The sequence below is a fragment of the Pezoporus wallicus genome, unplaced genomic scaffold (assembly GCF_028554395.1).
Source record: "Pezoporus wallicus isolate ANWC-B61680 ecotype Strahan unplaced genomic scaffold, APGP_CSIRO_Pwel_v1 contig_3568, whole genome shotgun sequence".
NCBI lineage: Eukaryota > Metazoa > Chordata > Aves > Psittaciformes > Psittacidae > Pezoporus > Pezoporus wallicus.
In genome coordinates, this window is record NW_026637826.1 from 2,114,240 (window position 1) to 2,141,694 (window position 27,455).

Genomic DNA, 27,455 nt, shown 5'->3' on the forward strand with positions numbered 1-27,455 from the left:
CCACGAGATGAAGAAGCTGGTCTACGGTAAGGGCCGCCTCCGGGCGCTGGGACTGCCACGTCCTGCCGGGATTCGCCTTTCTTCTGTCTTCCCCCCCCCCCCGTTCGCATCCTGGTGCCTTTCCCCGCTCTGCAGACCTGGGGATGTGAGGGTTGCTGTGCAGCTGCCGGGGTCAGCAGCCTTCTCCCTGGCAATGCCATCCATCTACCCGCCTTCTTCACCCGGGACCCCTCGGGAATGGTTTGGTTTCTTCTCAAATCTGGCCTCAATCTTCCTTTCCCCACCTTGGGTTTCCCTCTGTAAAGATCACTCGGCTGGTCTCGGTGTTTCAGGACATGCAGAGTACTTGGGGCTCTTCACAGCTCCCCACCTTAACAAGGGTATAGCCACGGCAAATGGTCTAAATTAAGGGCTTGTGGCATTTTCCTCAAACGTGCCATTGGCTGGCATAGAGAAATGTGATTACACTAGGATGAACAGGCAGGGATGGTGACCGAAGTGCTGAGAAGTCCAGGGTCTGACTTCTAACTCGCCATTGGCACAAGGATGAGCATGGAGGAGATCGATGCTACAGCTGCTAGGGTGTCTCCTGATCCCGAGCTCAGTTTGCGTTACAGATGCAAAACACCTTTTACTCATGTGTGCACGTGTGTTTTTGCTTCTCTGGCCAAGAAGTTACGCTGTTCCATCAGATACGTTGAAATCTTGCCAAGGGAGGAGAAAACTCGTGGCAGTGGCCAAATCTGGCCATGTGTAAAACAGGACTGTGGTCTTTTGGGCAGCCGCAGACCTCTGCTGTGTTAAGTGCTTCTAAAAATATGAAAAAATTGGTCTCATGGCATAAGGGCAGGGAATTTTTCCTGCTGGTTTGTTGATTCTTGGAATGCTGAAGGTGAGCACTGTAGAGCTAGGAAGTGTGGCTTTGTCTGCTGTTAAATAGCTCTCCCTTAGCTTTGTTTATCTAAAGGTTTGGAAAAGGAGGGCAGCCAGGCTTAGCCATCTAGAAGAACCGTCTTGCTGTTCTGAGATTGACAAGTTGTGCCATTCCCTCCTTCCCCATCTCCCAGTACATGAGATCTGACATAAAATGATGCACAAATGTAAAGGAATTGGTTGCTGATCTGCTGGGTACTCAGCCTGCTCATTCTGTCTTTTGCAGGATGCGAGCTCCTTTGCCTGAGCCGCTAAGGCAGTACAGAGTGCTGACAGAGGACAGTGGCTTTGTGCTGAGTCCCTGCTCCAAGACTGAGTTTTAGCCTCACTGCTTGAGAGAAATTCCAACTTGCAAGACTTGTAATGGTGTTTGGACCTTAATGTCCTCAAAGGCTATTTATTTCTTTTCCATAATGGTATTGAAACAGTAAATGCAGATGTGTTCATAGGCTGTTATTGGCTCTTGAGAAAAACCTCAGTTTACTATGTGACAGATTATGAAGTTTGTATTCATGTAGTTATGCTTTGTAGAGAAGCAAGAAGTACAGTTATTGCTTGAGGTGGAGAACTAACCAGCAGGAGTAAAGGCCAAATGAAGTTGGGCGAAGTAACCCATGTGTTATAGAGCAGACTCTTTACAAACCTTCAAGTAGCTATTGGACATGATCAATGAGGTGGCCCTCAGCTGTTTAAAGAATAGCTCTCCAAACCAAAATTTCAAGACTGTGCTGTTATTCAAGTCTTGTCAAGAAGAGACATAAACAGAGTTGGTCCAAGTTGGTTTTAGTTGTTGCTTTGATGACTGAATTGCCATGTGCAAAATGTTCATCAGTTCTCTTCCTCTTAATTTCTAATGCTGATGGAAAGGTGAATGTCTGTGGTGGGTTGTGGATTTGAAATCATCACATCTCGATACTATCAGCATGGAGTTTGAGACTTCTGGGCTACCACCTTCTTCCTTCCTTCTATGAAACTCCTCCTCTGAGGTCCTTTCTCCTATGTTGTCAGTTAACAGCTACTGGTTTTGGAGAAAGGTCTCTGCCAGCAGAATTTATTTTTCAAACCAGCTCTTCCTTAGGACCTGATTTATAGAGCAGTGTTGCATTTTTGCACCCACGGGATTCTACTGATAAATGCTGACCAGGTTGGTTGGATGGGGCAGGATGTGTAGGACAAGAGCTTCTGTGCAGTAAAGTTCAGTGGTTGTAGTTGAGCACCAGAAGTTCTCAGCTTTGTAGAAACACATCTGTGTTCTGCCAGGCTTGAGAGTGGTGATACAAATGACAGCACAACATAGCTATGGAAAAGGGGCTCCTGAGGTGAAATCTGCTCAGTGCTGGCGCAACAGAAGCCATTCTCTTAGTTTTTTCCTCTACCTTTTGCAGCTGATATTTGGGACCAAATTTCATTACCTGCCAAGAACTTGAGGCTACTTCTTACACTTAATGTGCTTTGCTTTTAATGCAATTAATGTAATTGCATTTTTCAGGGGGTATTGTTGAGCAAGACTTGTATTCTGATTTGATGGCATCTGAAGTGTCAAGGAAGGCTGATATGCTTTCTAAGTAAGCAATGTATGAAGTCTTCTCTTTAGGAGACATTCGATCCTGAAACCCTACGGAATTGGCACGCGAGTGAGGATTTAGCTGTGAACAAGTGTGTATGTTTTTAACTGTATCTTTCAAAGTTGTAAATGTTCTTACAATAGATTTGCTCTCCTAAGGAACCTTTGTAACAAATGTTAACTTCTTGCCTCTGCATGACAAGCTTGAGGTGCTTAAATGTGAGAACTACTGAGAGTAGAGACAAGTCTGCAGACAGCAAGAACTTGGTTAGGTATTGGTAATGCTGAGGGTGTAGCTCAGAGGTAGTCCTCACTCTTTCTAGTTTGTGTGGATTGAGATACCTTTGCATCTAAACGGTGCAATCCACAGTCAGCAACATGTGCCCATCGCATTTGGAAATGGGAGAGAAGGCGATACCCCTGCATGGTCAGTGCATTGGTGATTTCTGGTGTGGTGCAGAGGGAGTTTCTGCAGTCCAGCACATTTTGATTCTGCTTGTGTCACTAATCTCAAGCAGACACGAAGATTTAAAAGCCTCACTCTTTTCCAAACCAGGAAACAAGTCTAGTGCTATGATGATAAATGCCCTGCAAATCGCTTAGGGAGCTTGCACATTGAATGAGTTGTGGCATCCTCAGACTGAGCTGGGACTGGGAATGACAATGAGCAAGTGTGACCAGCTATGTTAACTTCCTAATTCTGCTTTCCTAAATGTAAACATTTTTTCTTGTAAAGAACTCTTACAGCAGCATTTGTTTAGTGCCTTTGTGTATATAAAAAATGTGGGTTTTTTTTTTAATGAAACAGGTTTTTTTTTAATGTTGCTTTTTGTTTGTGTATATTTTATTGGCAAGAAATCCCAGAATATTTAGGCACAATGGCTTAAATTCAAGACTACGCTCCAGAGTAATTTTCAGCACTCTTTTTAACATGATTCCTCTATCATTTAATGTTCTTTAAGTAATATTTCCTTTTCCCTCCTCTTGGTAGAAGCATCTACTTCATCTAGTTGGAGTGTTTTGCAGGAAATGGTACAAGACAGCACTTCAAAAGGATAAAGAGGTGCTTGGAAGGGAGGGAAACTGGCGGTTTGCCTTTAGAAGGAAAGTCGGTGTGAGCAAAGGGAACTTTCTGATTCATGAAGAACGTGGAGGATGGTGGCCATCTGCTTTTCAGTGTCGTTCTTTTCCTCACTAGTCTTGCAAAGCAAATAGTGCAGATGTCTGCTGCATTGGACCTCTGGGAGTACAAAGGGTGTGAGAGATGGGTGTGAGTTGCCTTTTTTATGTATTCTTCTTCAATAACATGCTGGATCTGAGGCTGAGAGAAAAGGAACGCTTCCTGCGTGATGCTGTTGGTACCCCAGGGAGCTCAAAAAAGCACAGACGTGCTTGGCACCACCTGACCAGAGCGTTTTTCACATCAGAAGGGGCCATATGGTGTCTCAGCATCTCTAACTGTTGCACACAGTTAATTACCTGCTTTTGTTTCTGTCTCTGCTCTCTTGTTGGGGATTGAGTGTTAGTGCTTTCTAACAATGTGGGCTATTGCCTGGGAAGAGACACTTGTGCTGTTATGAAGATATTCCAATTTAACCAGCTGTTCAGGGCCTCATAATGGCAAAGTGAAGGAGGTATTATGTGTTTACCTCGCATTTACACCCACGTGTAAAAAAAAAGCATGAGCTTTCTTGTGCTCTGCCTTTGTTGGCTGAGTTTCACCATGTACCACGGATATGCAGACACTTCCCTTAAAACCATCAGAGTAGCAAACCAGAGCAAATTGTGCAAGTATGCAGATTCCAGGGGTATGTACTGCAAGAGCTGTTTTTTCCCCACTGTCCTCAGATGTTGGTTCTTCCTTAGATCACACTTCCTTGGTGAAGTGCTGAGTAGACAGTGACTATCTGTGGTACTGTCTTCATTTCCAGCTAGGACTCAAATGGAAAGGGTAGATGGGATTATCATTCTTTTTTAATAATCAAAAGTGGTTTTAATTTTGTTTGGGTTTTTTCTTGCTGTAATTTATCAAATCTGTCCAGCAGTCTGTTATGCGGTGTCTTAGCAGAGGAAAAGCAAAAGTTATCATGCTTGGAAAATGGCATCTTCATAGGCTTCTGGAGGGTGTCTGTTTTGACTTGACAATTGCCATGCAAACTGAGGCAGAGATCCCTGGCAGGTTACGTGCTGAGTGTCAGCAGAGCAGCAGCACCCAAGTCTGCAGCCCCGGACTTGCTTAAGCACTCACAATTTGTAACCACCAGGTGATTAAGCAAAACAAAAAACAAAACAGAATCCAAACTGGGATTATTTTAACAAAAACCTCAAAATGCAGACAACAAACAACACAAAACCCTCAACAAAACCAACCAAAATCCACCAAAACTATAAAGCCAACCAAACTAACAAAAATCCAAACTTCTTGAAACCTGGCTCAGTAAACCGGGCATATTTGGGCTCTCATGTTGAAACTGATCTTGCATGTGTTCCTACCTTTTGCCCCTTCCCTGAGGTAGTTTGAACCTCCAGAGAGCCTGCATGAATTTAAAAAGGAGGGACTCCTACCACTGTATTGAGGAGGATGTTGCAAGTGGACGTTTACACTGAGTCAAACAGCAGTGTGGGTCTCTGGACTGAAACCCAGAGCTTTCTCTTTCTTTCTAGGATTTCAATGACTTTGAAACTACTGTAAATGTAAGGTGGAGAATGACAGCGTGGAAAGAGCCAGCTGTCAGCAAGCTGCTGCAAGTTGGTTTGGGGACAGTGATGTGTGATAGAAAACGCAGCAAGGAGACAGACGTGCGCTGCTCCAGGAGGTGTGGAACACTTGTGAGGCAATGGTGAGAAAGCATTTTGGCTAGTGTATGCATCTTTTCTCAGCCCTTATGTGGTAAAGAGAGAACATGCTGTGAGAGTTAGTGGCAAATTATCTGAGTGGGGTAAAATGATCTGGGCAGGAGGCTGTCAGAGAACAGCAGAGAGACTCTGTGCATTTGAGGCTGGCAGGGAGCAGTACTACTTCATCCCATGGGTCTAAGTATACTTCATAAATCATATTGTGGCACAGTTACTGCTTGTGCTTCTGATCACAGATAAGACTCACTTCATGCTCTTGGTGAATCTCAGACTACCCATTTGTTTTAACAACATCGTGATGCTCACTGTGCTTTTCCTGAGTTTGTTTCTGCAAAAGTTGTGTCTGTTGTTGGATCTAGATGGGTGTCATGTCCTCTGTGAAAGAAGAGATGGGGTTCAGACAGTGGTATTTTGTCATCAAAATGTGCTGTCATAAATCTGTTAGCAAATGATGAGTATTGGAAGAGCTTAACCTCTCTGTAGGGATACGGTGGCAGCAAGTGGGGTGCATTTGTTGTATTAATAAAAGCTTTCATAGGAAGATGAAAGTGCTGCACATGTGCACTGTGATGTAATTAGGGCCGTGTCATTTTCCTTCTGAGAAAGAAAAATAGCACCCTGCAAATGCCAGTGTATGCTTGGAAAAAAATCTTCCCACAAGTTATGTGGAGGTGAGGACAGGAAGTGGAGCTCTGTTTGTTTATGATGCAAAGACTGTTTATGATGGGAGGATGAAAGTTGTGATCATCCAAATCCTATTTATGGTTTCCATCTTTCAAAATCCCAGTGGAAAGTTCTCTGATCGCGTCTGCTCTCTTCAACCTCTTCTAGGAACTTTGCCACCAGCAGTCACTGAAAGGGAGCTCTTGTTCCTGTTGCGTAGGCAGTAAGTCAACCCTTCTGCCTTAAAATACTGCTTGCTTTTCTAGTAGTTCCTCTCTAGTTGATCTGGTGAACTGCATTTGAAGGCCAAAGGAAAGAGGGTGAGGAGAGAGGGATGGGTATGTTTTGTAATGTGTCTCTCCCCTGAAAAATAAATATTATGGTGTATCTGAATCCTGTTTCTTTGATCACCTCTTCGGATTAGCGCTCACAAATGTACTTTGGGCTTTTACCTAAATTCTGTAATCATTCCAGACAAAGTCTTCATTGGGAATGGCTGGTATCTCTTTCTAATAATATTTTTTTTATTCTAGATTCAGATGAAACTTGGTTTTATAGCAAGGAAGCACTAAAGAACTGGCACAGGGGTTCTTGCTAAAAGCCAGAAGTGAAGGTAGGAAGGGAAAAGAAAATCCTGCCCACTGATGCTGTGTAGGATCTGGAAAATGTCTGCACTCTTCCTATCATTCAAAGAGACAATTATCTGTCTTTGAGGAGGGAGGAAATGGCTCCTTCCCCTCTCTGTCCCCCACTGTGGATGTGACTAGGCAACCTATTATGGGGAACTATTTTTATTGCTCTTTCTCATCTTGCAAAGGACAGTTCTCTGGAGTGGGAAGCCTGGCCAGGGTCTGTTCCTGTCTCTCCCATTGTAGTGCCACTGAAGCTCTCTGCTCTCTAGACTAGCTCTGACAAAAAAAGGTACAGGTAGTTCAGCTGGAAGGTCACTTAACCCCCATTTTCCCAGTGGTGCGGGGAGCAAAGTGTTATTCACAAGCATCTTGAGCAGTAAGCCTGTTTAGAAGTGACAAAACGCATGCAAGGACTGAGCTGTTTCCACAGCTGTTTATCAGAGGAAAGCAGGTAACTTGTTGCTATCAGCATTGCATGCTCCAAGAGCATAGCTTAGTGTGGAGTTTCTTACATTTTGTTGGTGCCTGTACAAAACCTTGTTTTATCCTGCCAATTTATAATGAAAAAGACCCAACCCACAAACCACCACCACCAAGGCCCTAACAGTACCCGCAGGATTGCTCTGTGAAGTCCAGCTGCTTCTGTGAGAAACCTAAAATGCCAAAAGAGAAACCTCACCATTTCTAATTTGAGGTAGTCCAGGTTCCTCAGAGGAGCCTATTTGTCTTGCTCAAGTTTTAAGTGAGGGGTGCATGTTTTCCTGGTGATACACTGCAGCTGCCTTCCATGCTGGTGAGCTGCAGGGAGCTAGAAATTTGAGACTTGGAAATCTCGGTCTGCTTTGCTTCATGCAGGCCAGAGAGGACATTGTTTTGCAGCTTCCTGACACAAAAGGTCAGTCTTACTGTGAAAGATTCATCCCCAGTCGCAGCCAGGGGTTTCACAGTGAGTTTTTTCACAGGGAGGATTATTTGAGTGAGTTTACGGCAGCAGCACTGTGCTCCTTTGCTGCTGCTATGTGGTACTTCCAGCTCAGGTCCACAATGAAAAGTTGACATTTCAGTGTTCCTCACAGTTTCTCTAACCTCTCCCCTTTCCCTTCTCTTAGATCTCCTTCCACCAGGAGTCTGCAATCTCCTCAACCCGGCAGCTATCTACGCAAACAATGAGATCAGCCTGGGAGATGTTGAGATATATGGCTTTGACTATGATTACACATTAGCACAGTACTCCAATTTACTACACTCTATGATATTCAATACTGCCAGAGACATCCTAATAGAACAATTCAAGGTAATGATGTGCTAAGAATTTCCACTCTATTAAGCTTATTGCTACACTCCAGACGTGCTTGCAAAATGCTGCATTGTGCACATGTGCCAATTACTTGTTTTATTGAGATAAATTTCATGTTTCACAATCTTTGATTGCAGAAAGTTTTGCCTGTCCGTGGAATTAATTTCCTTTGAGACAATTAACCATGCTCTACATTCCTGAGGTTTTATAAATATGGAGCAGGAACCTTAGACTAGAAAGATCTCGTCTGTTTTACTTAACTATGGCAATAATGCCTACAAAATTGCTGGTTCGAGGTACACACAGTGGATAAACATGAATTGTGGAGCAGCATTGAAGCTGTACAGGACTTGACCTCTGCGAGTCAATGTGAATGATGCTGCATAGCTTGTCCAGTAATGGGCATCTTGTTTGCAATAGGTCTGTGCATGTTCCTCTCACCATGTCTTTCATTTCAGAGGGGCTCTGCTTTGCCAAATATATGCATTTAATGGAGCTCACTGGAAGTGTCCTCAGTTGCCTGAGTGAATCTGTTACACTTTCAGTAGTGTCCCTTACATGAGAGAAACTAGTTTTGGGGATCCTTTTCTTTATGCCTTTCTCTAGTCATCCACTTTCTTTGTTGAAGGGGCAAAACGATGTGCACCTGTTCCTTGTCCAGTTTATGCATGGGGTGAGTGGACTAGTTGGACTAAGCAGGCTCAACAGGTGAAATGATTTGTTGACAATCAAATGCTTATGCCTCTAACTACGTTGCTCTTTGTCTTCTCAGTACCCAGAAGGGCTTGCAAAGTATGACTACATTCCAGGGTTTGCCATACGTGGACTTCACTATGATGTACAAAAGGTAAGCTATACAAAGTTCAGTCTCCTGGGCTTTGTCTTCCATTGGGTTCTATTTTTAGTGGAATATTTTCTGCCATTGCTTGCAGTAACATTGATCAGTGAGTCCAGGTGTGTGTGCTTTTCATTTTGTGGGTTCTTCTTGCTTATAAACCTTCCAAGGGAGAGATGTCTTCTATGTTTGCATAGTCTCTAGCAGAATGGGACATTCTAGCAAAGACCTCTGGTAAACAAGCTTTGCCAGTTTAAAAGTCAATTAATTCCGCAGCTAATAAATAGAAAACTGAGCTTGTTTATGTGATCACTTCTGTCTTTCGGGAAATGTAAGCAACAAACCTCAATTCTGCAACTACAAATATTTGCCAGGAGCAGTGGCATTATGTCTTACTCCAAGAATAGAAATGACTGGTCAGGAGAATGCTGTAGGAAGCCTTCCCCACCCCCTACCCTGAATAATAGGACTGCCTGGAAAAAGATCCAAGCTGCTTGAGATGCATGCTTCTTAGGAGCACAGGCAAAGGGCAAGCACTAGCTTTAACCCTTTTCAGTGCTTTGGACAGATTCCCTGAAAGCCTGATGCCCACTGATGTCATGGTGGCTGCTGCAGCCAGGAGTCAGGTGGGAGCCCAGCAGAGAAAGTTGCTTCACTTTAGCAGCTTTTCTCCCGTTGGGCTTTGAGCAAACCCAGGGAAGGAGGCAGCCGTACAGGCTGGAGTGTGTGTGTGCTGTTCTCCAGCAGTGGAAAAAAAGAGAACGAAGAAAAAACTATATAGTTTCCCATGTCTTTTGTCCTAACTCTGGTGGCAGCATGGCAGCAGACCACCCATACCTCTGACCTCATGAAGTGAGAAGTGGATCTGTGGGGGACTCTGAGAAGTTTCTTTCTCTGTTTAAATCTCTGGCTGATACATTGGCAAAACACAGACTAGCCAAGCCAAGCAGAGCTAGCGAGTGAGCAGAAGGTGAGAACTCTCTTTTCTTAGATCAGATTCTGCAAAAGACACAAAAAGCTGGGTAAGTTAGTCAGCATGTTTGCCTGTGTGCCTCACAGACTAGTGGGAGATTTGCCCCACTAGCTGTGTAACCAGCTGCAATGATACAGTATCATAACAAAAGAATGTGCCTGAAGGTTGTGAATGCTCTGTGGAATCTATTACCTTGCACTGTGGTAGAGACAGCACAAATAGTTTGATGCTGTGTCCTTTTCAAGTTGGAGAGCATTGTGAATTTAGTAAGAGGCTGCTTTTGATGCCTGAGCACTTGTGTTAGCGCTTCACAATGATGGGTGGTGGAGAAGAGATGACTCGTGAATATGTGAGTCTGATACAAAAAATGTGCAGAAAGCTCCTGCCATGCTCCTGAACATCTTTGAGCCTCTTTGCTGAATTCTTTTGAGGACAGGGAGAAATGGTGGAAGGGAGAGCTCTTGTGTGAAGAAAATGACTCCGGTGCAGCTGAGCCCTAAACCAGAATTTGCCCATTTCGTTCTGCTTAAGATAAATGTGACAAGAAATAGATCTGTTGTGCACACAAAGTTTCTTTGCACTGTGTGTGCTTTTGGAAGAAAGATAAGATGCGACTGAGTCAAAGAAACATTGTTCTCTCTGTTTTTCAACTGCATCCCTATCCACAAACTTTGGAGTGTAACAGAGAGTGGTATTTTGGCTCATAGAAAGGTGGTATTTTGCCAGAGAGGCCAGTTATAAGTCACAGTATGAGTAAGTGTGTGTGAAAGTGGCTGGAGGCTAAGTGCAGCTTAAAGTACATAAATGTGGAATGTTCGTATTGAATTGTATTTTCTAAATGTAATTTGTGTGGAACTTGAAACATAAATAAGCTTTTAGTATAAACTTACTTCTAACAGTAAATGTCTCTCCCTTATCACAGAGTCTCCTCATGAAGATCGATGCTTTCCATTATGTCCAGCTGGGGACGGCATATAGGTCTGTCCATTCTGAAAATCATTTTCTAAATGCTCATATATGCAAAGGGGGATTACTAAATCTGAGTGTATGTTCATGGCATATGGGGTGAGGTTTTTTGAGGAGAGCACCCTCTCATCTGGCTTATCCTGTTTGTGCTTGCTTCAAATGCTTACCTGGCATATAATTGCAGGGAGTTATTTTTCTCAAGCATTTCAAGCCAAGTGTGGGTGGGAAGACCTGGAGCTTTTTGTAATGGTTAATAACACATCTGGTCACGTACTCTGCGTGATGCCTGAGTACCTGACAGCACACCTGGGTTAATGTCTGTGAGCAAACAGCGTGATTAGGAAGGGACTCCTCTGTAGGTGGTCCACATACAGGCCTGTCTTCTCCAGGCAGGGATGTATCCCAGCAAAGGTCTACTGTTCCTTCTCATAAAGCTAAAAGGGGAGTGGTCCAAATAATGCAAGTAGAGTCTTAAAGCAGTGCAGACATGTCAACAGAAGTAACGATGCATCAGAATCTGGGCTCAGTTTGGGGCCTAGGTTTTAACTCCTGTTGTCCTCCAAGGAAAGCTGCATGTGTGTTTGATTAAGTGGCTGAAACAATGCAGAGACTGGAGACTGGGAGAAAACCTTACCCCCAAGTGGAGTGGGGTTAGTGTGTAAGAAGTAGGAATTCATAGATATTAGTAGCAAAGCTTCTGTAAATCTGTGTTGTATTTCCTGAGCATGGAAGCCAATGTTTTTTTCTTGAGCTCTGCCCTTTTGCTGTTAAGCTCCAGTTACAGTAAACACACCAAGAATATTAAGAAGGGAGTTTCATAATCAAAGAGAATTGGCTTCTTTGAGTGCTAGCTTTTGAAGGGGGGAGAGAGGGGCCCCATATTTCAATTCAGCTTTGCAAGAGATTGTTAGTGAAAACTTGTTTAAACCTTTTTTCCCATAGTGTCATTTTGTGATTGTCCTTCCTGAAGTGTCCTTTTCCCAAACTGCCCTTTGCTTTTGAGCACAATTGAGGCAACTTTTAGCTTCTCAGAGGTCTGTACCATGATTGAATAGGAAAGGAGCAAGGGAAAGTTGCTGACTGCTTGGGTAAACAGCCATCAAAAATTGCGCAAGAGGCAAAACGTGCAGCAGTCAGATAACCTGATGTTCACAAGTGATAGAGCTCATAGCCATAGCTGTGCTTGATGATATCTGTGCTTGATGATACCTGTGACTACCGTGTCTCAGAGGGGAAAAATGTGACCTCTGTTGAGTGGTTTGAGAACTTGTTTTGCTTAGGAAAACTGAATAGGAAGGAAACTTCATTTTTAGAAATCTCTCTTCCACTTCTTTTAATGGTGATGTACCTTGTGGAAGCAAGCTCCGAAACTGCAGTTACCCAGCAGAGCCAAAGTCAGGTCGTGGGGCTGATTTGGTGGGGCAGTCCTGTCAGCAGATTGACAGCATGCAGAGAGAAGCCTGCCTGAGATCTCTGCATGCAGACAGATTCTTCTCTCTCAGAAGAATCTGAACTTTGCTGGAATGTGGATAAAGCCCCTCAATTAACTTGAAGAAGCAAACAAGGTGTCTGAAGAATGTCTCAGGAGAGATTTTATGTGAATCTTAAGAAGCCATGGAGCTGTCAGGCTCTCTGGCTGTCTTTGTTGTGCAAGATAAATGTGTGAGTTCTAGAAAGGAGCCTGTTTGTCCCGTGTTCTCTTTCTCTGCAGTTTGTAGCTCTGTGCAGACTGGTGATTATTGACAAACTATTTCTGTTGCTTTGTGTCTAGAGGGCTCAAACCAGTGCCTGATGAAGAGGTAATCGATCTCTATGGTGGTACGCAGCACATCCCCCTGTACCAGATGAGCGACTTCTATGGCAAGGTATTGTAAGCCCTTTACTGCTATGATGCAGCAGCTCTTCTAAGAGCTATGAAAACAAAGTGAATTGTGTGAGCATGTAAATGACTCCAGCCTCTCTCTGACTCTGAAAGGGTTAGTCCCTAGTGACCTGCAGTGTGTGTTTTTGTTCTAGTGGGAATTTGCCCCAGAGGTTATTTAGCAGTTTAGCATGTGAAAGACATCTGTGAATAATTCCTAAACACCAGGGCTATTGGCCTAGAGCTGAAAGCCTCTGGAGACTGATGGCTCTGGAGAATGATAGGGAGATGTTCCCTGCTTGGTCCTTGGCCAAATCTAGCTTACAAGCTACCAGGCCAGCCTGAAGTGATGCTGTTTGCAGTGAGTTGTGCAGGAGGGGGCATATGTGTGTGTAGCAGCAGGGTGCTTGCAGTGCCTTTCTCTTTGGTTTTCCTCCATTAAAGGGATCCCCTTCCACACCTCAGTGGCTATTATTCATAGGGTTGGCATCCATGAGTGTGGGTTTTGGGCTTTTTTTTTTTAGGCAGAAACGCTTACTGTCACACTAAAGTATTGACATTGTGCCCTTAGGAGCTATAGAAATCCTTCAGTTGCCTGAACTAGAGGAAGTTAGGAGAGATTTTTCTTCCTCAAGTGTCTAGTGTGGTGCAGTGGGCAAGCAGAGCCTCACATCCCTTTCCCCCCCAGAACAGCTTTGTTTCTTGCCCTTTGTTAGTTCAGTTGCCTTAGGGGAAGCTGGACTGTGAAGGGCAAGCTTCCTCTGGCAATACCCCTTTGAGTCTGCTGTGTGAAGTCTCCAGCAAGGTCACTTTTTGATTCCTCTCTCTCTCTTGGGAACAATTAATCTGGGTGGTCGCTTTCTGGATAAGCGTATACTCTGTTTATAGCTCAGTGTTGTTTCCAGCTTTGAAATAGGATGTTTCTGTTTAGCATTTGTTATCTGTCTGTAAACTGTGCTCCATTCGACTCCCACTCTGCAGCTCTCCTCACTCCTGAAAACATGAGTGATTTCACCTTTCTTTTTGAACAATTGTAGGCATGAAATCTGCTTTGAGCTGTGGCCTTTCGTGGGACCTTGGCTCATGCCAAGGTGTCTTTCTGTGCTGCTTTGTACATACCAGGTGTTTTCTTCTTTGCTGTAGTTAGTATTGAAAAATACAGTATAACATTTGGCCACAGAAGTAGAGATAGCAACTTATTCTTTCTGAAGAGGTGAAACTCCTCTCCTAATGATGTAATGAGCTCCATAAACAAATAGATGGATTCCAGGAAGAATGAAAGTATATACAACTAATGCCATTTGCACCCAGCAGTGCTCAGCCTGTGCACTAACACATTAGTGGGAAAGCAGCTGGGTTAACTGCAGTGCAATTGGTGTGGAGTGAGGCCTTAGCAGGGATATTTGGTCTTGTCCTCCTTAGTCTGCCATGCTGATACCACTACCTGTATGGCTAACAGGAAGGGCTGCCAGTCAGTGATTCCAGGCAGCAAGACATAACACAAATGGGACTGATACAGCTGAAGTGCATAAATATTCTCCATTAAGTATTTTCTTGATCCTCTCTTGGCAGGAGTGTGTGGACAGCTACCAGCACACCAACACCTGCAGCAGGAAGGCACGGACGTTGCCCAGGGTTAGACAGTGCAGCTAGCATGGCTTTCACTGGCAGAACTAGTGATGGCTGTCATGAAGGTGGAGAACTTGTGGGTTTTGTAGAAAAAGCATATGTAGCATTCTAAAACTATGGTCCAGTGTCCATCGTACTTGTGACACTGTCTGCTGTAAGGATGTCAAGGCCACTAAATGGGATGAGTGGAGGCTGGACTTGGTTTGTAGGATAATGCCACAAGGCACAAAATCAATGAAATCAATGTTGTCAAGGTAAATCCTAGCTGTTAACATCAAAGATTTAACTGGCTTCTCTATCCTTAAGGTGTTGAAAGCTGGGTTGTTGCTCTGCTGCCCTCTGCAATACCTAGTGATTTACAGTAGGAGCTGCCTGTCTGTGTCCCTCTTGATTCTTTCTCAGAATCCCACAACAGGAAAAAAGGAGACGGAAGCTGTTTTCAGGAAATTTTGGTTTTGTTGGGAGAAATGTTCCCTTAGCAACAGCACATCAAAACGGACAGAAGTCTGTTGAAAGGATTCATGGAGTATCACTAAGCAGCACTACTGCATGCAGCATGCAGCCCAAACCAGAGGACGTGCTTTGTGTTCTCTTCTGCAGTAGGTCAAGTTGTCCTGTGCTGGCTGGTTGGCAACTATATAACCCTCAGCACACTGACGTAGCTTCTGACTGCAGCATTTTTTGGTAATAGACCTCAGGCAAAATGCCGTTGTCACTCCTTTGCTCATTTTGCATCATCTTTCTTGAGTCCAATTTGTGTTGCTCCTTGCTGCCGTTAGATAGTGCTGCAAAGCATGTCAGTCTCTTGTTCTGCCCTTACAAGACCAGACTTACTAGGAGATGTTACTGTCGTTACACCCTGTCATGACAGGGACAAGCGTTTGTCGTTAGGCAGCATGTGCACTCTCGCAGCTTCCACCATGTGTGCATTCTGTGATCTTTTGGATGCTGCTTTCATGTCTGTCTGTCACATAGCTATAATAAATGCCTTCTGATGTGGATGAATATTATCTAGAGAGTTGCAGCTTTGAGGCTGTCAGTCATGGGTTGCTGAGAGCTGACAAGCAAAGGCACTATGTGACTGGATTGCCAGAGCGCCTCTGGTGACCAAGTCCATTGAGAGGTCTATGCACCTCCCAGATTGCTTTTCAGGTACAAGACCATAATAACTGTTCCCTTGACTGACCTGGCACTTCAGCAATGAAAGGTGAAAAAATTGAGTCCAGCTTCATCTTACCAGTGAGAGTTACCGTGGTCTTCTGCACAGGTGGTACCTACTGAATGAACAGGCTTTATTTTACTGGAAGGACTCTCTGGAGCCAAAGTTGGCTGTTGACCCGCTGATAGTTCTGTGATTGATAGGCAATAAAAAATAGCAAATGTATGGGAAAGCTGCCACCTTGCCTAATGCAAGATAAATTATTCCTTGGTGGGAATTTAATTGCCCATTTCCAGTTGACAGTTGGGTGGGCTGAAGTTCTTTTTCTTCTCCTTTGTGCCCAGTCTGGGTTTCTGGAGTGGCTCAGGGGCATACAGGTGTTGGCAAACTGCTTGTTGCAGTGATTCCTGCGTTGCCGTGTGGAACCTCGCTGGAATGTGGTTGGAGCAGTTTTGGTGTCCATATGTCCAGTGTCACAGACTGGTTTAGATGGGGCGCCTCCATCAAGGGCCATAGCTGCTTCTTTAGCAGAGTGTTGTCTGTTGCCACCTGCATTAATGCCCAGAGGGCATGAGGTTGAAATAGAAGTTAGTGTCTAGGACTGACTTCCCAATTCCTCCACCCTATGACGTTAATGATGCTTGGTTTGTTCAGTGATTTCTGTGAAAGTGAAGCCTCTCTCTTGTCATGTGTTCATGCATTAGTATTTTGGTTGGCAAGAGAGGGCTGCTTGCTGAGTGGCTGGGACTTCTCACGTTAGTGTTTTTGTTAGCCTGGAATGTCTTCCATCTGCACTGGGTGATAGGAGTTTGTTTGGTGGCTTTTAGCCTTTTTCCTTTTTTTTTTTTTTTTTTAAGTATTTTTTGCTTAATGTGTCTCTTTCATTTTTTTGCTTTCCAGGGCCCATCACTTAAGCAGTTTATGGACATTTTTTCTCTTCCTGAAATGACACTGCTCTCTTCGGTCATTGATTACTTCATAACTCACGGCATTGAGTTTGACCAGGTGCACCTTTACAAGGATATATCTGTAAGTAAAGTGTCAACAGTCCCAAAGCTCCTACCACATCAGAATTGTGAGCTTTTCATTAGCACCTATGAGCTTTGCAGTGCTCAGACCTAAGGGGCTGTTTGTTAGTGAGCAGCTTGGTAGAACAGCTTTGTTGCCCCTTTAGATCAAAGGACCACCAGGGAATATTCAGAGCTGTGTTTTCAGAACATTGGGGTTCTGTCTACTCCAGCGTTGGTATTGCTGTACATTCTCTTGCAGGAGTGTGTAGGCTGGTTAGGCTGAACGTCCTTCTGTGGGGGATCTGTCACAAAGCCCATGTAAATGTTTTCTGGTTTGCAGACTTTTAGGTTCTGTGTTTTCCAGTTAGTATCTAATTTTTCAAAGAGCCTTGTTCTGACCCTGTACCAAACAGTTTGCTTTATACAGCAGTTGTTGTGCAACTTGCCCTTGCCTGCTGTGAGAATCCACCTGTTCCTCTTGTAGCTGCATCCTTTTGGGATGTTTTCAAGTGGCTTTCAACAGCCAGTTACACCAAGGTGCTAACTCTGTCCTCCAGCTTCACTCCTGGCATTTGAAAAGGGCTGTGTGGGATTGTCAGCATTGCTGGAGATACTGTTTGACCTCTTAGTTAATGGTGTAGAAAAGATGTAAGTGCTTGAGATTGCTGCCCTGTGTGGCTTCTGTTAACAGATGATGCACCTCTCTTGATATCCAAGATGTATCACACACCTTCTACCATGGAGAGGAGTTTTTGATTTGTACCTTGTGGGAATCTTACGCTCATCCACTTTTAGCAGCCCATTCGCTCATCACTCAGTCTTCTTGTGAGGGAGATGGAGCTCCAGGTCTGTGCTGCTGCTTTTGTGATAAGGATCCTCCCTGTCAGCTTTGCTGCAGCCAAGGATTACAGCTTACATTCTGCCCTTCTGTTAGTGCTTGATAGGAGCATGCCAGCCAGTTTCCACAAGACCTTAACATGTTTCCAGGGTGCTAGTTGTTGCAGTTGTTTTTGCTCTTGAGGTGAGGAAAACTGAAGAGAGGATATATCTGACCCCTGAGGCTTTTGTCAAGAGAGTCTTCTGAACCTTCTTTTGAGATCAAAATGGATGTGTTTCTAGTTGAAATCTTGAGAGCAGTTGGGTGGTTGACACAGCCCAATACGTACTCAATACTTATTGACAATACAGTGCAAATGATGTGCCCAAGTCCTCAAAGTCCTGACTTTGCTGATCCTGGCATTTTTCTTTGCATCCTTTGCTGGTGAATGAGGTCATTCCAGTGGAACGAGTGAGGTAGGCAGAGAAGAGAGCTAGGACAGGAAATCTGTGCCAATGCCTGAAATCTATATTGAAAAGCTGGGACGTAAGCACGGGGATCCTTCTGTGCCTGCACAGGCAGGTGTCTGAGAGGGCGTGCAGAGTGCCAGCTGTTATGACAACACAGCTCACAGTGGGTTAAGACATGTCTAAACCTGACACTCTTCATGGTAATCCTGTTTGCAGAGCTGTGTGTTTGGGAGCAGGTTGGGTGCCACAGGCACCGCGCTGAGTCAAAATGGCAGACCCTGAGGCAATGGTAAAGGTTGAAGCTGACGTGTAAACCAAGTAGTGTGGCCATGCCACTTGGGTCGCTTCATATTTGAGAGTTAGAATGTACAATTTACCCTGCTTTCCTTTGGAGGAATTTTTGAGCTGTTTGGTACTCCCCCAGGCTACCAATTTCCTTTCCCTTTTCCCTATTCCTTTCCCTTTCTTTCGCTTTTTAGGGGCAAGGATTTAGGGAAGGAGCACACTGGAATCTCTTTCTGCTCTGCAAAGGTAGTTTTGACAGAAATCCAAAGCATTGCTTGCTTTTAGTGCCAGTGCTGGCCAAGAGAAAATTGTTTGCTTGCTAGCTCTCCTGCGTTTTTGCTCAGTTTCTTTCCAGCGAGGCAGTCCCTTAGTGAACTAGATGTGACCTCTGCCTTTTCACCATTCAAATCCATGGTGGAAAGACTCCTGAAACTGTTTTGAAGAGGTAACGCCCTCTCCTTCATCATCCCCATCTAGGATGTAAATTCTGAGTCTCTCCAAGCTTTGAAGGAAAGGATTTTTAGGGTGACGAGCAGGTTTCACCAGCACAGCCATGAGGCCGGTGGCAGTGTCAGTGGCAAGTGTGGGAATCCGGTCTGAAAGGGCAGCTCTTAGGAGGTGTAACTGGGATTTAAGAGTGCTGGGGAAAGGCAGCATTTGTTTACCTGTCTAAATGGTCAGGGATGAAGATGGTATCATTAAAATAAGTGTTTGCGTGCACAAACACTGCTAAATGTGGTTTTGCACTGAAAATCATTTTGTTTATCCAGCATATCCCATTGGATGGAGACTTGGGAGGAATCTCAGTTGGGTGTGTCCAAAAATACATTGCATTTTGGCCTCTGGCCTGGAAAACAGAGGTTATTTGGATGCCCTTGACAATATCTGTTTTAACTCGCATCCCTCCTGCAAAGTGGGCAGCTTTGTTTTGGCAAAAACCCCTCACCCTCCTAGTGGAAGATTCTGCTCTGCCTGTGCCCACTGGCCCTCTGGGGCCAGGAGCTGTAGCCCCTTTTGGCTTGTGGGAAGTGTTTTGGAATCACGGATGTTCTCTGCTGTTCGCCTTGGCCATGCTCTCATCCTTTGGGTTATATTTGGCAGTTTCCACAAGCACAGGGAGGAAGAAAAGCCAGCTAGTGTCTGGGCCAGTACTGTTCTGGGGCAGTAAATGGTTTTGGAGTGCACTCTTGGTTTTGCCTTGGTAACAGTGCGTTAACATGTGCTGGTTTCCAGGAGCAGGAAGGAAGTTGTGCTTTCATAGATAGGTTTTGAGGTTTTTCTTCTTCTCCTGCATCAGCTGAGCTAGCCACTGTGTTCTTTTTATGTTGGTGAACCGCACTGTACAAGGTCCTTTACTTAGCTTAACATAGCTTTTGTTCATTCAGCAAGAAGAGGGCATGTGTCATTACTGTTTTGGTCCTCAGTGGTGGCAATAGGTTTGCATGCTGGGAAACAGGAATGTCTTTGGTAAAACCAAACCATTTTTCTCTGCCGTTTTCTTTAGGATGCTATTAGAGATGTACATGTGAAAGGAGTGATGTACAAATGGATTGAAAAAGATATGGGTGAGTTAAACAGAGCTCTGGTGCCCATCCCATTTTGACATGTCTCGTACTGTGTGGCGTTCTGTGTAAGATGTGTAGTTCCTACATGCAGTAACAGGAGGCAGGGGGACACAGAATTTAATGAAGTACACTTGACTGTGGCATGTTTAAAGGCAGCTGAAGGGCAGAGTGGCATTAAACAAGTGGTATTTAGGGTCAGGTGGAGGATCTACTTTAATGGAGGAAACAGCTACCTCCATTGCTTGTGTTTCTCTTTTCCCTCAGCTTGTAAGTGAGGGATGATGGTCCCTGGCATGATGTGAACATGCAAAGGTACCACCTGGGAGGGGTTTCTGGTCCTTCGGGAGAAAGTAAGCTCCTGGTAGCAACATGGCTTGGAGTGGCTGTGCCTGTCCCTTGTGATGGTTTGGTATCAACCCTCTTTTTTGCCAGCTGTTTCAGTTCCTCAGTCTTTCTTTCTCTTCCCTCTGGGTGGGATTGAAGATGAGGAAGGCCATTTTGTCACCATGGTGGTTCACTACCTGCGTGCCTGAGGTGGATCTAACTCAGGCCTTTTGCATCTCTAGTGGTATAGGAGCTAGGTTTGGTTGTGTTTTTGAAGACATGTGGTCATGACTTTTGTCAGTTTTGATTGACGATGTCTGCTTTATTCTGATACAGAACAGTATATTCTGCACGGGGATGAAATCTATGCCGTGCTAAACCGACTGGTGAACCACAAGAAGAAACTCTTCCTCATTACAAACAGTCCCTTTAGCTTTGTGTGAGTACCATTACTGCACATCAGTGGGTCACCACAGCAAGAACTCTGTTGTGTGGTCTCTCCTGTGAGCATCTGGAAGTTGTCTACTGGAGGTTTTTGTGGCAGTACTCATGAGGGTGCTCTCTGGGAACTGGTTGTGGTGAATGCTGCACCCCACAGCGGTCTGCACAGCATTGACTCACATTTTTGAAGAAGATACGAGGCTGTGGCTGGTCACAGTGTTACAGAGCTGACAGCTGCCATTTCCTCTAGCAGCTTTTGCTGCATCACAGATTTCTCTGGACTTCCCATGGTAGAGAAGGAAGGGTGGGACAGCGTGCTATATCAACACTGTGCAATGAGAGACCCTTGGGGGTTTCACAGATCATAGAATCATAGAATGGTTTGGGTTGGAAAGGACCTTAAAATCATCCAGTTCCGCCCCCCTGCCATCTGTGCTTTCTTTGTTACTGAAATTAGAGTGTAATAATGCAGTACTGGGTGGGAAAGAGTACTGGATCTGTTAACTTTGCCGTTCCTCCGCCCTTAGGGACAAAGGAATGAAACACATGGTTGGCAAGAACTGGCGGGACTTATTTGACATGGTCATCGTGCAAGCTGACAAGCCCAACTTCTTCACTGATCGGCGGAAGTACGTGTCCTGGGGAAACACTGCCCTGCTGCACGGGGGGCTGAGGTTTTGGGCCCCTTGCCTTTTACTTTCCATTTCCACTGTCATCTCTGATACTCTTTGAGGAGATGGAAACTGACCATTCTGGGAATAGGTAGCTGGAGTGAGTAGTGCCAGGCAGAAAGCATGTTTCTAAAATGTCTGTCATCAGTTTTGTCATCGTGTGTGCTTAACTTCCTTAGATTTTGAGGGATAATAATGTACTTAAATCTTCAGAAAGAAAAGAAGAGTAGAATGCTGTGTATGGGAGCTGGCCATTTCGTGCCTCTAGGTCTTGAGAATGTGCCAAAATCTTTCCTTTTCCTATTCCCCACAGCAAATACCTGTGTGGGTTTGTTTGCTTCTTTCTGTCTATTATTTTAGTTACTGCATACATGCTGTTTGGTAATTGGCAGCTCTTAGAAGCCTTTGTACATGGTGTCTGGGTTTTGTGATCAATTAGGCACTGCCATGGAACTAGCTGATTGATTGATAGGCAAGCTGCTGTCCTCGCTTTGCTCTTTGGGTTATTTGCTTTGGGAGCTTATGTCTGCTTTGCTGCCTCAACTTATGACTGACCAGGATTTACTGCCCTTGAGGAAGATGTCTAGTCTTTCCTATTTATGTATTTTCTTCCCCCATTTCCCAGGCCACTAGCATAAATGGGAGTAAACTACGAACTGGCCATATAAACTGTGCTGACCTTGTAAGGATTTTCCTCATGGGATGTAGGTGAAGTGTCTTACAAATGTAGCCTGGAGCAATGATGATCTGCTCTTCTAGGAGATAAAACCTTACAGCTGCATGGTGCCTAAGGTCCACTCACGTAGTGGGCCAGTGGAATGACATGGCACAAGCACCCAAGGTGAGGGGAGCCTCCTGATGGTGAGCTGTAGTGAACTGTGGCGTGTTTTCTGTGAGCAAAAGGGCAGGTGTGCACTAGAGACCACTCATGGTTTTGGAGCCCCTTGCCCAGGTACTCTGTAGCATTCATGGTGGGAGGCTGGATTCCTTCTGCCCTAGGGCAGCTCAGGATCATACAATACCTCTGGATGAGATTATCTCTGCTTGCAGCAGGAGCAGCTTCATACCAAGGCTTTTGATCCCGGAGCTCCTAGTTTGGAATTCTTACCCCAAAAGGGACCAATGTGCCTATTGAGCATGAATGTTTATAGGGGTCAAAGTAACTTAAGCCTTGGTTTGCTGCTTCTGGCCAAGTGCAAAGTCATCAGACAAGCCCTCAGGAGCAGCAGTCTTTGTTGGGCTGGGGTGTAGCCAGACTGTAACAGGACACAGAGTGTTTTGTGGCAAAGCCTTCTTGGCCTCAGCATTTCAGAGACAGTAATTATGATTCTTTTTTCCCCTCTTCTCTGTATCTAGAAAGCAAGAAGGGTTGTTAGGGATATTGCCATGGAATGGTTACAGTCAATGGAAGCATTTTGAAAAGGTATTTCCCTTTATACTTTCTCTTCCCCTGAGAAAGTAGTGTAGAAGGCCCAGAAGGGCACTTCTCATTCTTTTATTAGGAGTTGTTACATAGGTAGAAAAGTTTTCCAATTCAAATGTTGTGGTTGCTGGGCGACAGTTGCCAAAAATCAAAAGGAGTTGATGTTTTCCCCCTTTTTTCCCAGACCTTTTAGGAAACTGGATGATAATGGCTCATTGCAGTGGGACAAAATAAACCAGCTGGAGAAAGGAAAGATCTACAAAGAGGTAAAGTGAATGGGTGCATAAGGGGTAGGAAGCAAGTCTGAAACAGTGGGGACTTATAAGACATCTGCAGTTTTGAAAGTGACTGGAAAAGCCTGGAATGCCCCCTGCCCCAGTGTACAATGAAACTTCACCTAGGAGCTGTGTTCTGACATTGTCCAGCGTGGCCAGCAACGCAGCTTTCCCGTGGCTCTTTTGGTGTCCTGGTACTAAAACTCTTGTTGTGGAGTTGCTCTCAAGAGTGTGGTAGTTCAGGGTAAGAAGGCAGAGCTTTTTGCAGTCTGATGTGTATGAAAAGACCTCTCACACCTCCACAAGGCTGGAAAAAGAGGACTTGTGGAGGAGGGAACAGAGAAACAAGGGTGATCAAATAGGGTACAAAGCCTGGCTCCTGTCTCTCTCCTGAAGGACAAGCATGTCCAAAGGATGCGCTATTACTCTGGTGAACTTGCTGCCTTGGGGTGTTCTCACTGCAGTTGGTTTGTCCCTTGAGAACAAGTTGCCTCTGGCTTTAGGACTGTTTGTTCTTGGTTATATCCAATCCCACAGGAAGAAACTGTTAGCGAGATTGCGGTCAAGTGGCTGGGACCTGACCTGTGGTAGAAAAGTAGGTCATGTCCTTGAGCAGTGCTGTTGGGAAGCCTCTGGCCTGTCCAATGGGTCTGTCAAAGTGCTCTGCTGGTGTCCCACCCTCTGCCAAGAGCTAGGAACTGGGAACGTGCAAGTAGAGCTCATGCAAAGTCTCTCTCCCATGAGCAAACTTTCCCAGGGGGTTGGCAACTCCCTCAGAAGAAAAGGTGCACCTCAGCAATGGGGTTGATTGCTGAATCAAATCCTTCTCTTGACCACCTACATCTTGTGGCCACAGGTTGCTCACTTAAGTGAATGGTGCATTGAGGAAGGTAAAAGATGAGGGAGGAAAGAAGGATGGGTGCGATTTTGGCCTCCTCTCTAGTTCTCTACCACAGTGGTCATCTGACTGCATCAAGTTTGTTGCCTGACTGTGGTTCTTGGTATGTGACAGGGCTGTATCATGGCTGTAGTTCAGTGTCCCCAGCATGTTGGTTTCTTGGAGTGCCACAATATGCTTCTTTCTGGCAAGCATTAGTGGCCTTGGACCTTGCTGTACTGGTGATGTTGCCAGAGGCCTCTTACCTGACTTTTCCTGCCCCCGCAGCGCAGCTGTATGGTGGTTGTGCTGTGGGTATCTCCTATGAATGGGATCTCAGGGATCATTGTTTTGCCCTGGGGACAGGGAAGTTCAAGTGATGGCCTTTTAGTCCCTCCTTTCTGATAGATGTGGTGTTTTCTGTTTGTGATGTGTGTGCTCCCATCCCTCCCCTAGTCTGCGATCTCAGGAGGGGAGGAAGCCAGTTCCTGGAGGTCACGTAGCAGGTCTGTAGCTCAGTGGAGCTCCACACAAGTTTCCTGGTTGTCAGGTCCACTGCTGTTTGAGGTGAGAGCACAGCAAAATGATCATCCTCCTCCCGAGGCTGTGGACCACTTCCCTGCTCTGCCAGTGGCTCTCTGAGCAACCCTGGAGTGAGCAGCAGCAGTGGTGTGCAAGACATGCAGAGGTCTGCCTGGCCCTGTGTTTCTGTGCTCTTAAGGGAAGTCTGCACATCTCCAGTGGTGCTTGAGCAGCAGGAGGCCCAGCACCCTGGTTCTGGGCACCCTTTGCAGTGAATACAGCATGTGGTCAGTGGCCAGATACAGGGCTGTAGGCTGTTGTAGGAGCTGGCTTGTGTTTGGGGTCTTTTGTCCTGGCTGGTGCTGTTGGGTATCCATGCTGGCTCTTTCCTGGCACTGGAGACTGGCTGGAGGGGTGCTGCTGAGGGGCTTGCACGTTTGCACTGATTGCTTGTGCTGGCACAGTCCAGTCTGGCCTTGATGAAGCCTTTTCCTTCCCTAGTGGGTTTTGTTTCTGTTGTGACTCATGTGGAAAACTTCTGTGGAGATGGAAGGAGGGTCCCTGAAGTCTCCTCTGTGTATGGATGGATTTTTGGAAAGCCTTGAAAGCTGCTCTGTGCTGTGTTTTGAGGTTTGGTTTGTTTTACTTAGCTGCCCAAGCTGCCTGGCTTTCTGGCTTGGTGAAGCAATTCCTATGAGCATGTGGGTGGTGTTGGTCTCTTGGGTTGGGATGGTGGTCAGTGATGTGAGAACAGCCTCAGCTGCTCCTGACTCCGAAATCCTTGCATGATGGTGCTCATCTCACCTCTGATGCACCCTATGAGATGAAATCAGTATCACCTGAGCTCAACAACTTCTGAACCCAGAACACCTGGGGTTCTGTCTGTCCATTGCTTAGGGGATTCTAATTTAGGTAGGTGTCTTTCACTTTTGGCCTCTAAACTGCCTCCTTTTGTTGCCTTTTTTGTCCTCTTGGCTCGCTATGTCCTAGAGGACAGAACTTCCCATGAATTGCCTATTGGGTTTGGAAGGGTTTCTGCCTTTTTCTGAGGCCTAAGAAAAGCTGAGGGATGTACAGGGGGTTTTCACATGGGAAGAAAGTGAAATAAAGTGGGAAAGGACAGAAACCTCTGGGTTTAGACAGTGGGGGAGTGAGCAGGTGGACATCTCATTAAAGTGTTCACATCTGCATGTGATAAGGTGTCCCATTCAGCTGTGTTGACAGCACTGCTGGGGTGGCTGTCCGGTACCATGCAGTGAGGATGGAGGCATCTGGCCTGTAACCACGTTTCTCTCTGTGATCCTTTTACTTCCAGGGTAACCTCTTTGACTTTCTGAGGCTGACAGGCTGGCGTGGCTCCAAAGTGCTCTACTTTGGTGACCATCTGTACAGTGACCTGGCGGTAAGTGAAAGGCCTCTGTGCCCTTCAGCAGAGGGGAGCAAGCCTGTGTGACTGTTGAGGTGGCAGCTGGGTTGGAGTGTAAGGCAGGGCCCTGATTTGAATGCTTGGGTCTCTGCTGTGCTGTGCTGGGTGCTCTGCAGGCTGTGGCTTTTGGGGCACACATAGGACACATGAACATCCCCATTCTGCTGTCAGGCAGAAGCAAGCAGTGGAGAAAGGACTCCTGAAGTATTTTCTGTGGGTAAAGACCATCTGCTGATCCATGAATTGGAGAGCAGTTTGTGCAGATCCCACATCTGTAGGTGGTTCATGCAGCTGAGCCTGGTGGCCAGGAGGTAGATGGCTGTTACTGGCATGACCTGGCGTGGGCCACGGTTGCTTGTCCCGTGAGAATCTGTGATGGGAACAGACCATTCTTTTAGGAAGCAGGGTTGTGTTTGGCTTTCAGACTTTATGGTGAATTCTTGGTTGTTTTTTCACTGTGACCCCTAGGACCTCATGCTGCGTCACGGCTGGAGGACTGGAGCCATCGTTCCTGAACTGGAGACGGAGATTCGGATCATAAACACAGAGCAGTACATGCACTCCCTGACCTGGCAGCAGGCTCTGACAGGGCTGCTAGAGAGAATGCAGGTAAACAGCTCCTGGCTGAGCAGCATGGGCAATATCCTGCTTTCTGAGTCTGTGTTTAGGGCTTAGCATGGGAATCAGGGGACGTACCAGCTTGCCTGTGTTGTCAAAAATACCTCCTCCTCTTCCTGGTGCAGTGGACTCATGGGTTTGTGAGTTGCAGGTGTCAGCCCTGAGGTATGGTCCGCAGGGCTGACAATGTGGGGCTTTCTGCTGCTGTCTTTGCAGATGTATCAGGATGCAGAGTCAAAGCAAGTGTTGCTGGAGTGGATGAAGGAACGTCAGGAGATCAGGTGAGCAGGAGGTCTCCTGGGGGTTCCCAGGCCTGCACTGGGTCTGTTTTGTAACCTATTTATTTTGGGGACAGTGGTGCTGGCCTGTATCCTCCCTGGTGTCACTGTCTGGGTGGGGAGCAGCAGTGCAATCCTGCAGCTGGTGAGGTTGGCCTGGTTTGAAGGCAGGGTGGGAAAGGGGAAGTGGTGTTACCCTGTGCTGGGAGAGGATGCTGGGCTGTGTCTGCTGCTGCACCTCCTGGCAAAGCAGGGGGATTCCTGCCCGTCACAGGGTAACAAGAAAGAATAAAAGTGCATTGAACATTCGTCACACACTCACTGCATAGGGACTGGTCTGCATTGCAGCTGGGGTGGAAGGGTGCTTAGGGTGATCCCAGAATGGGAGCAGGGTGGCCCAGGGGCAAGGAACGGGAGGGGGAAGAATCTGTGACCATGGCCTTACCTGCAGCGCACTGTCTCTTTCCTCTCAGGTCACTGACAAAGAACCTGTTCAACCCCCAGTTTGGAAGCATCTTCCGCACGTTCCACAACCCCACATACTTCTCTCGGCGGCTGGTGCGGTTCTCCGACATCTACATGGCCTCCATCAGCTGCCTGCTGAACTACGACGTGAATTTCACCTTCTACCCCCGGCGCACCCCCCTGCAGCACGAGGCTCCCCTCTGGATGGATCAGCTCTGCACGGGCTGCATGAAAACCCCCTTCCTGGAGGAGATGGTGCACATCCGGTGAGGGGACAGGTACTCGGGCAGCAGCACAGCGCGTGGCTGTACCTGGAGCTGGGGGCTCGGCCAGCAGCACCTCTGTCTACCACTAAAGGGTGTTTGACACTTACATACACGTGTAGGTGGTGTGTTTATTTTTCTCCCCTTCACTGGTTCCATCCCTTTCCCTGAGGTGCTTGTTCTGGGCTGTGTGAGTCAGTGAAGTGGAGAGCCAGTGCTGGTGGGCACAACCTGCTGCTCCCTGCTCTGTGTGCAGAGACGTGGCTCAGAAATAGCATCCTGAGTCTCTGGTGCTTGGCAAGCTCAACACAGGCTCCCACAGGAGGTGTGACAAGGTGTGTCAGGCCTGTACCTGTC

At 46.0% G+C, this 27,455-nt stretch overlaps 1 protein-coding gene across 3 annotated transcripts; it reads left to right on the forward strand.

Moving 5' to 3' along the window:
• NT5DC2 (5'-nucleotidase domain containing 2) lies at positions 1–27,207 on the forward strand. Of its 3 annotated transcripts, none has more exons than XM_057407777.1 (14): positions 1–26; positions 7,758–7,942; positions 8,718–8,792; positions 10,676–10,731; positions 12,491–12,584; positions 16,269–16,397; positions 19,455–19,515; positions 20,176–20,278; positions 20,808–20,909; positions 22,559–22,640; positions 25,364–25,450; positions 25,943–26,083; positions 26,309–26,373; positions 26,844–27,207. In XM_057407777.1, exons 1-14 carry the CDS (start codon positions 8–10, stop codon positions 27,103–27,105), a joined length of 1,461 nt encoding a protein of 486 aa, XP_057263760.1. In that variant the 5' UTR covers positions 1–7; the 3' UTR covers positions 27,106–27,207. The 3 variants fall into 3 exon arrangements, with proteins under 3 accessions (XP_057263760.1, XP_057263761.1, XP_057263762.1); XM_057407779.1 differs by lacking the exon at positions 1–26 and adding an exon at positions 6,531–6,629; XM_057407778.1 differs by lacking the exons at positions 10,676–10,731; positions 12,491–12,584.
• Positions 27,208–27,455: the final 248 nt, after the last annotated feature.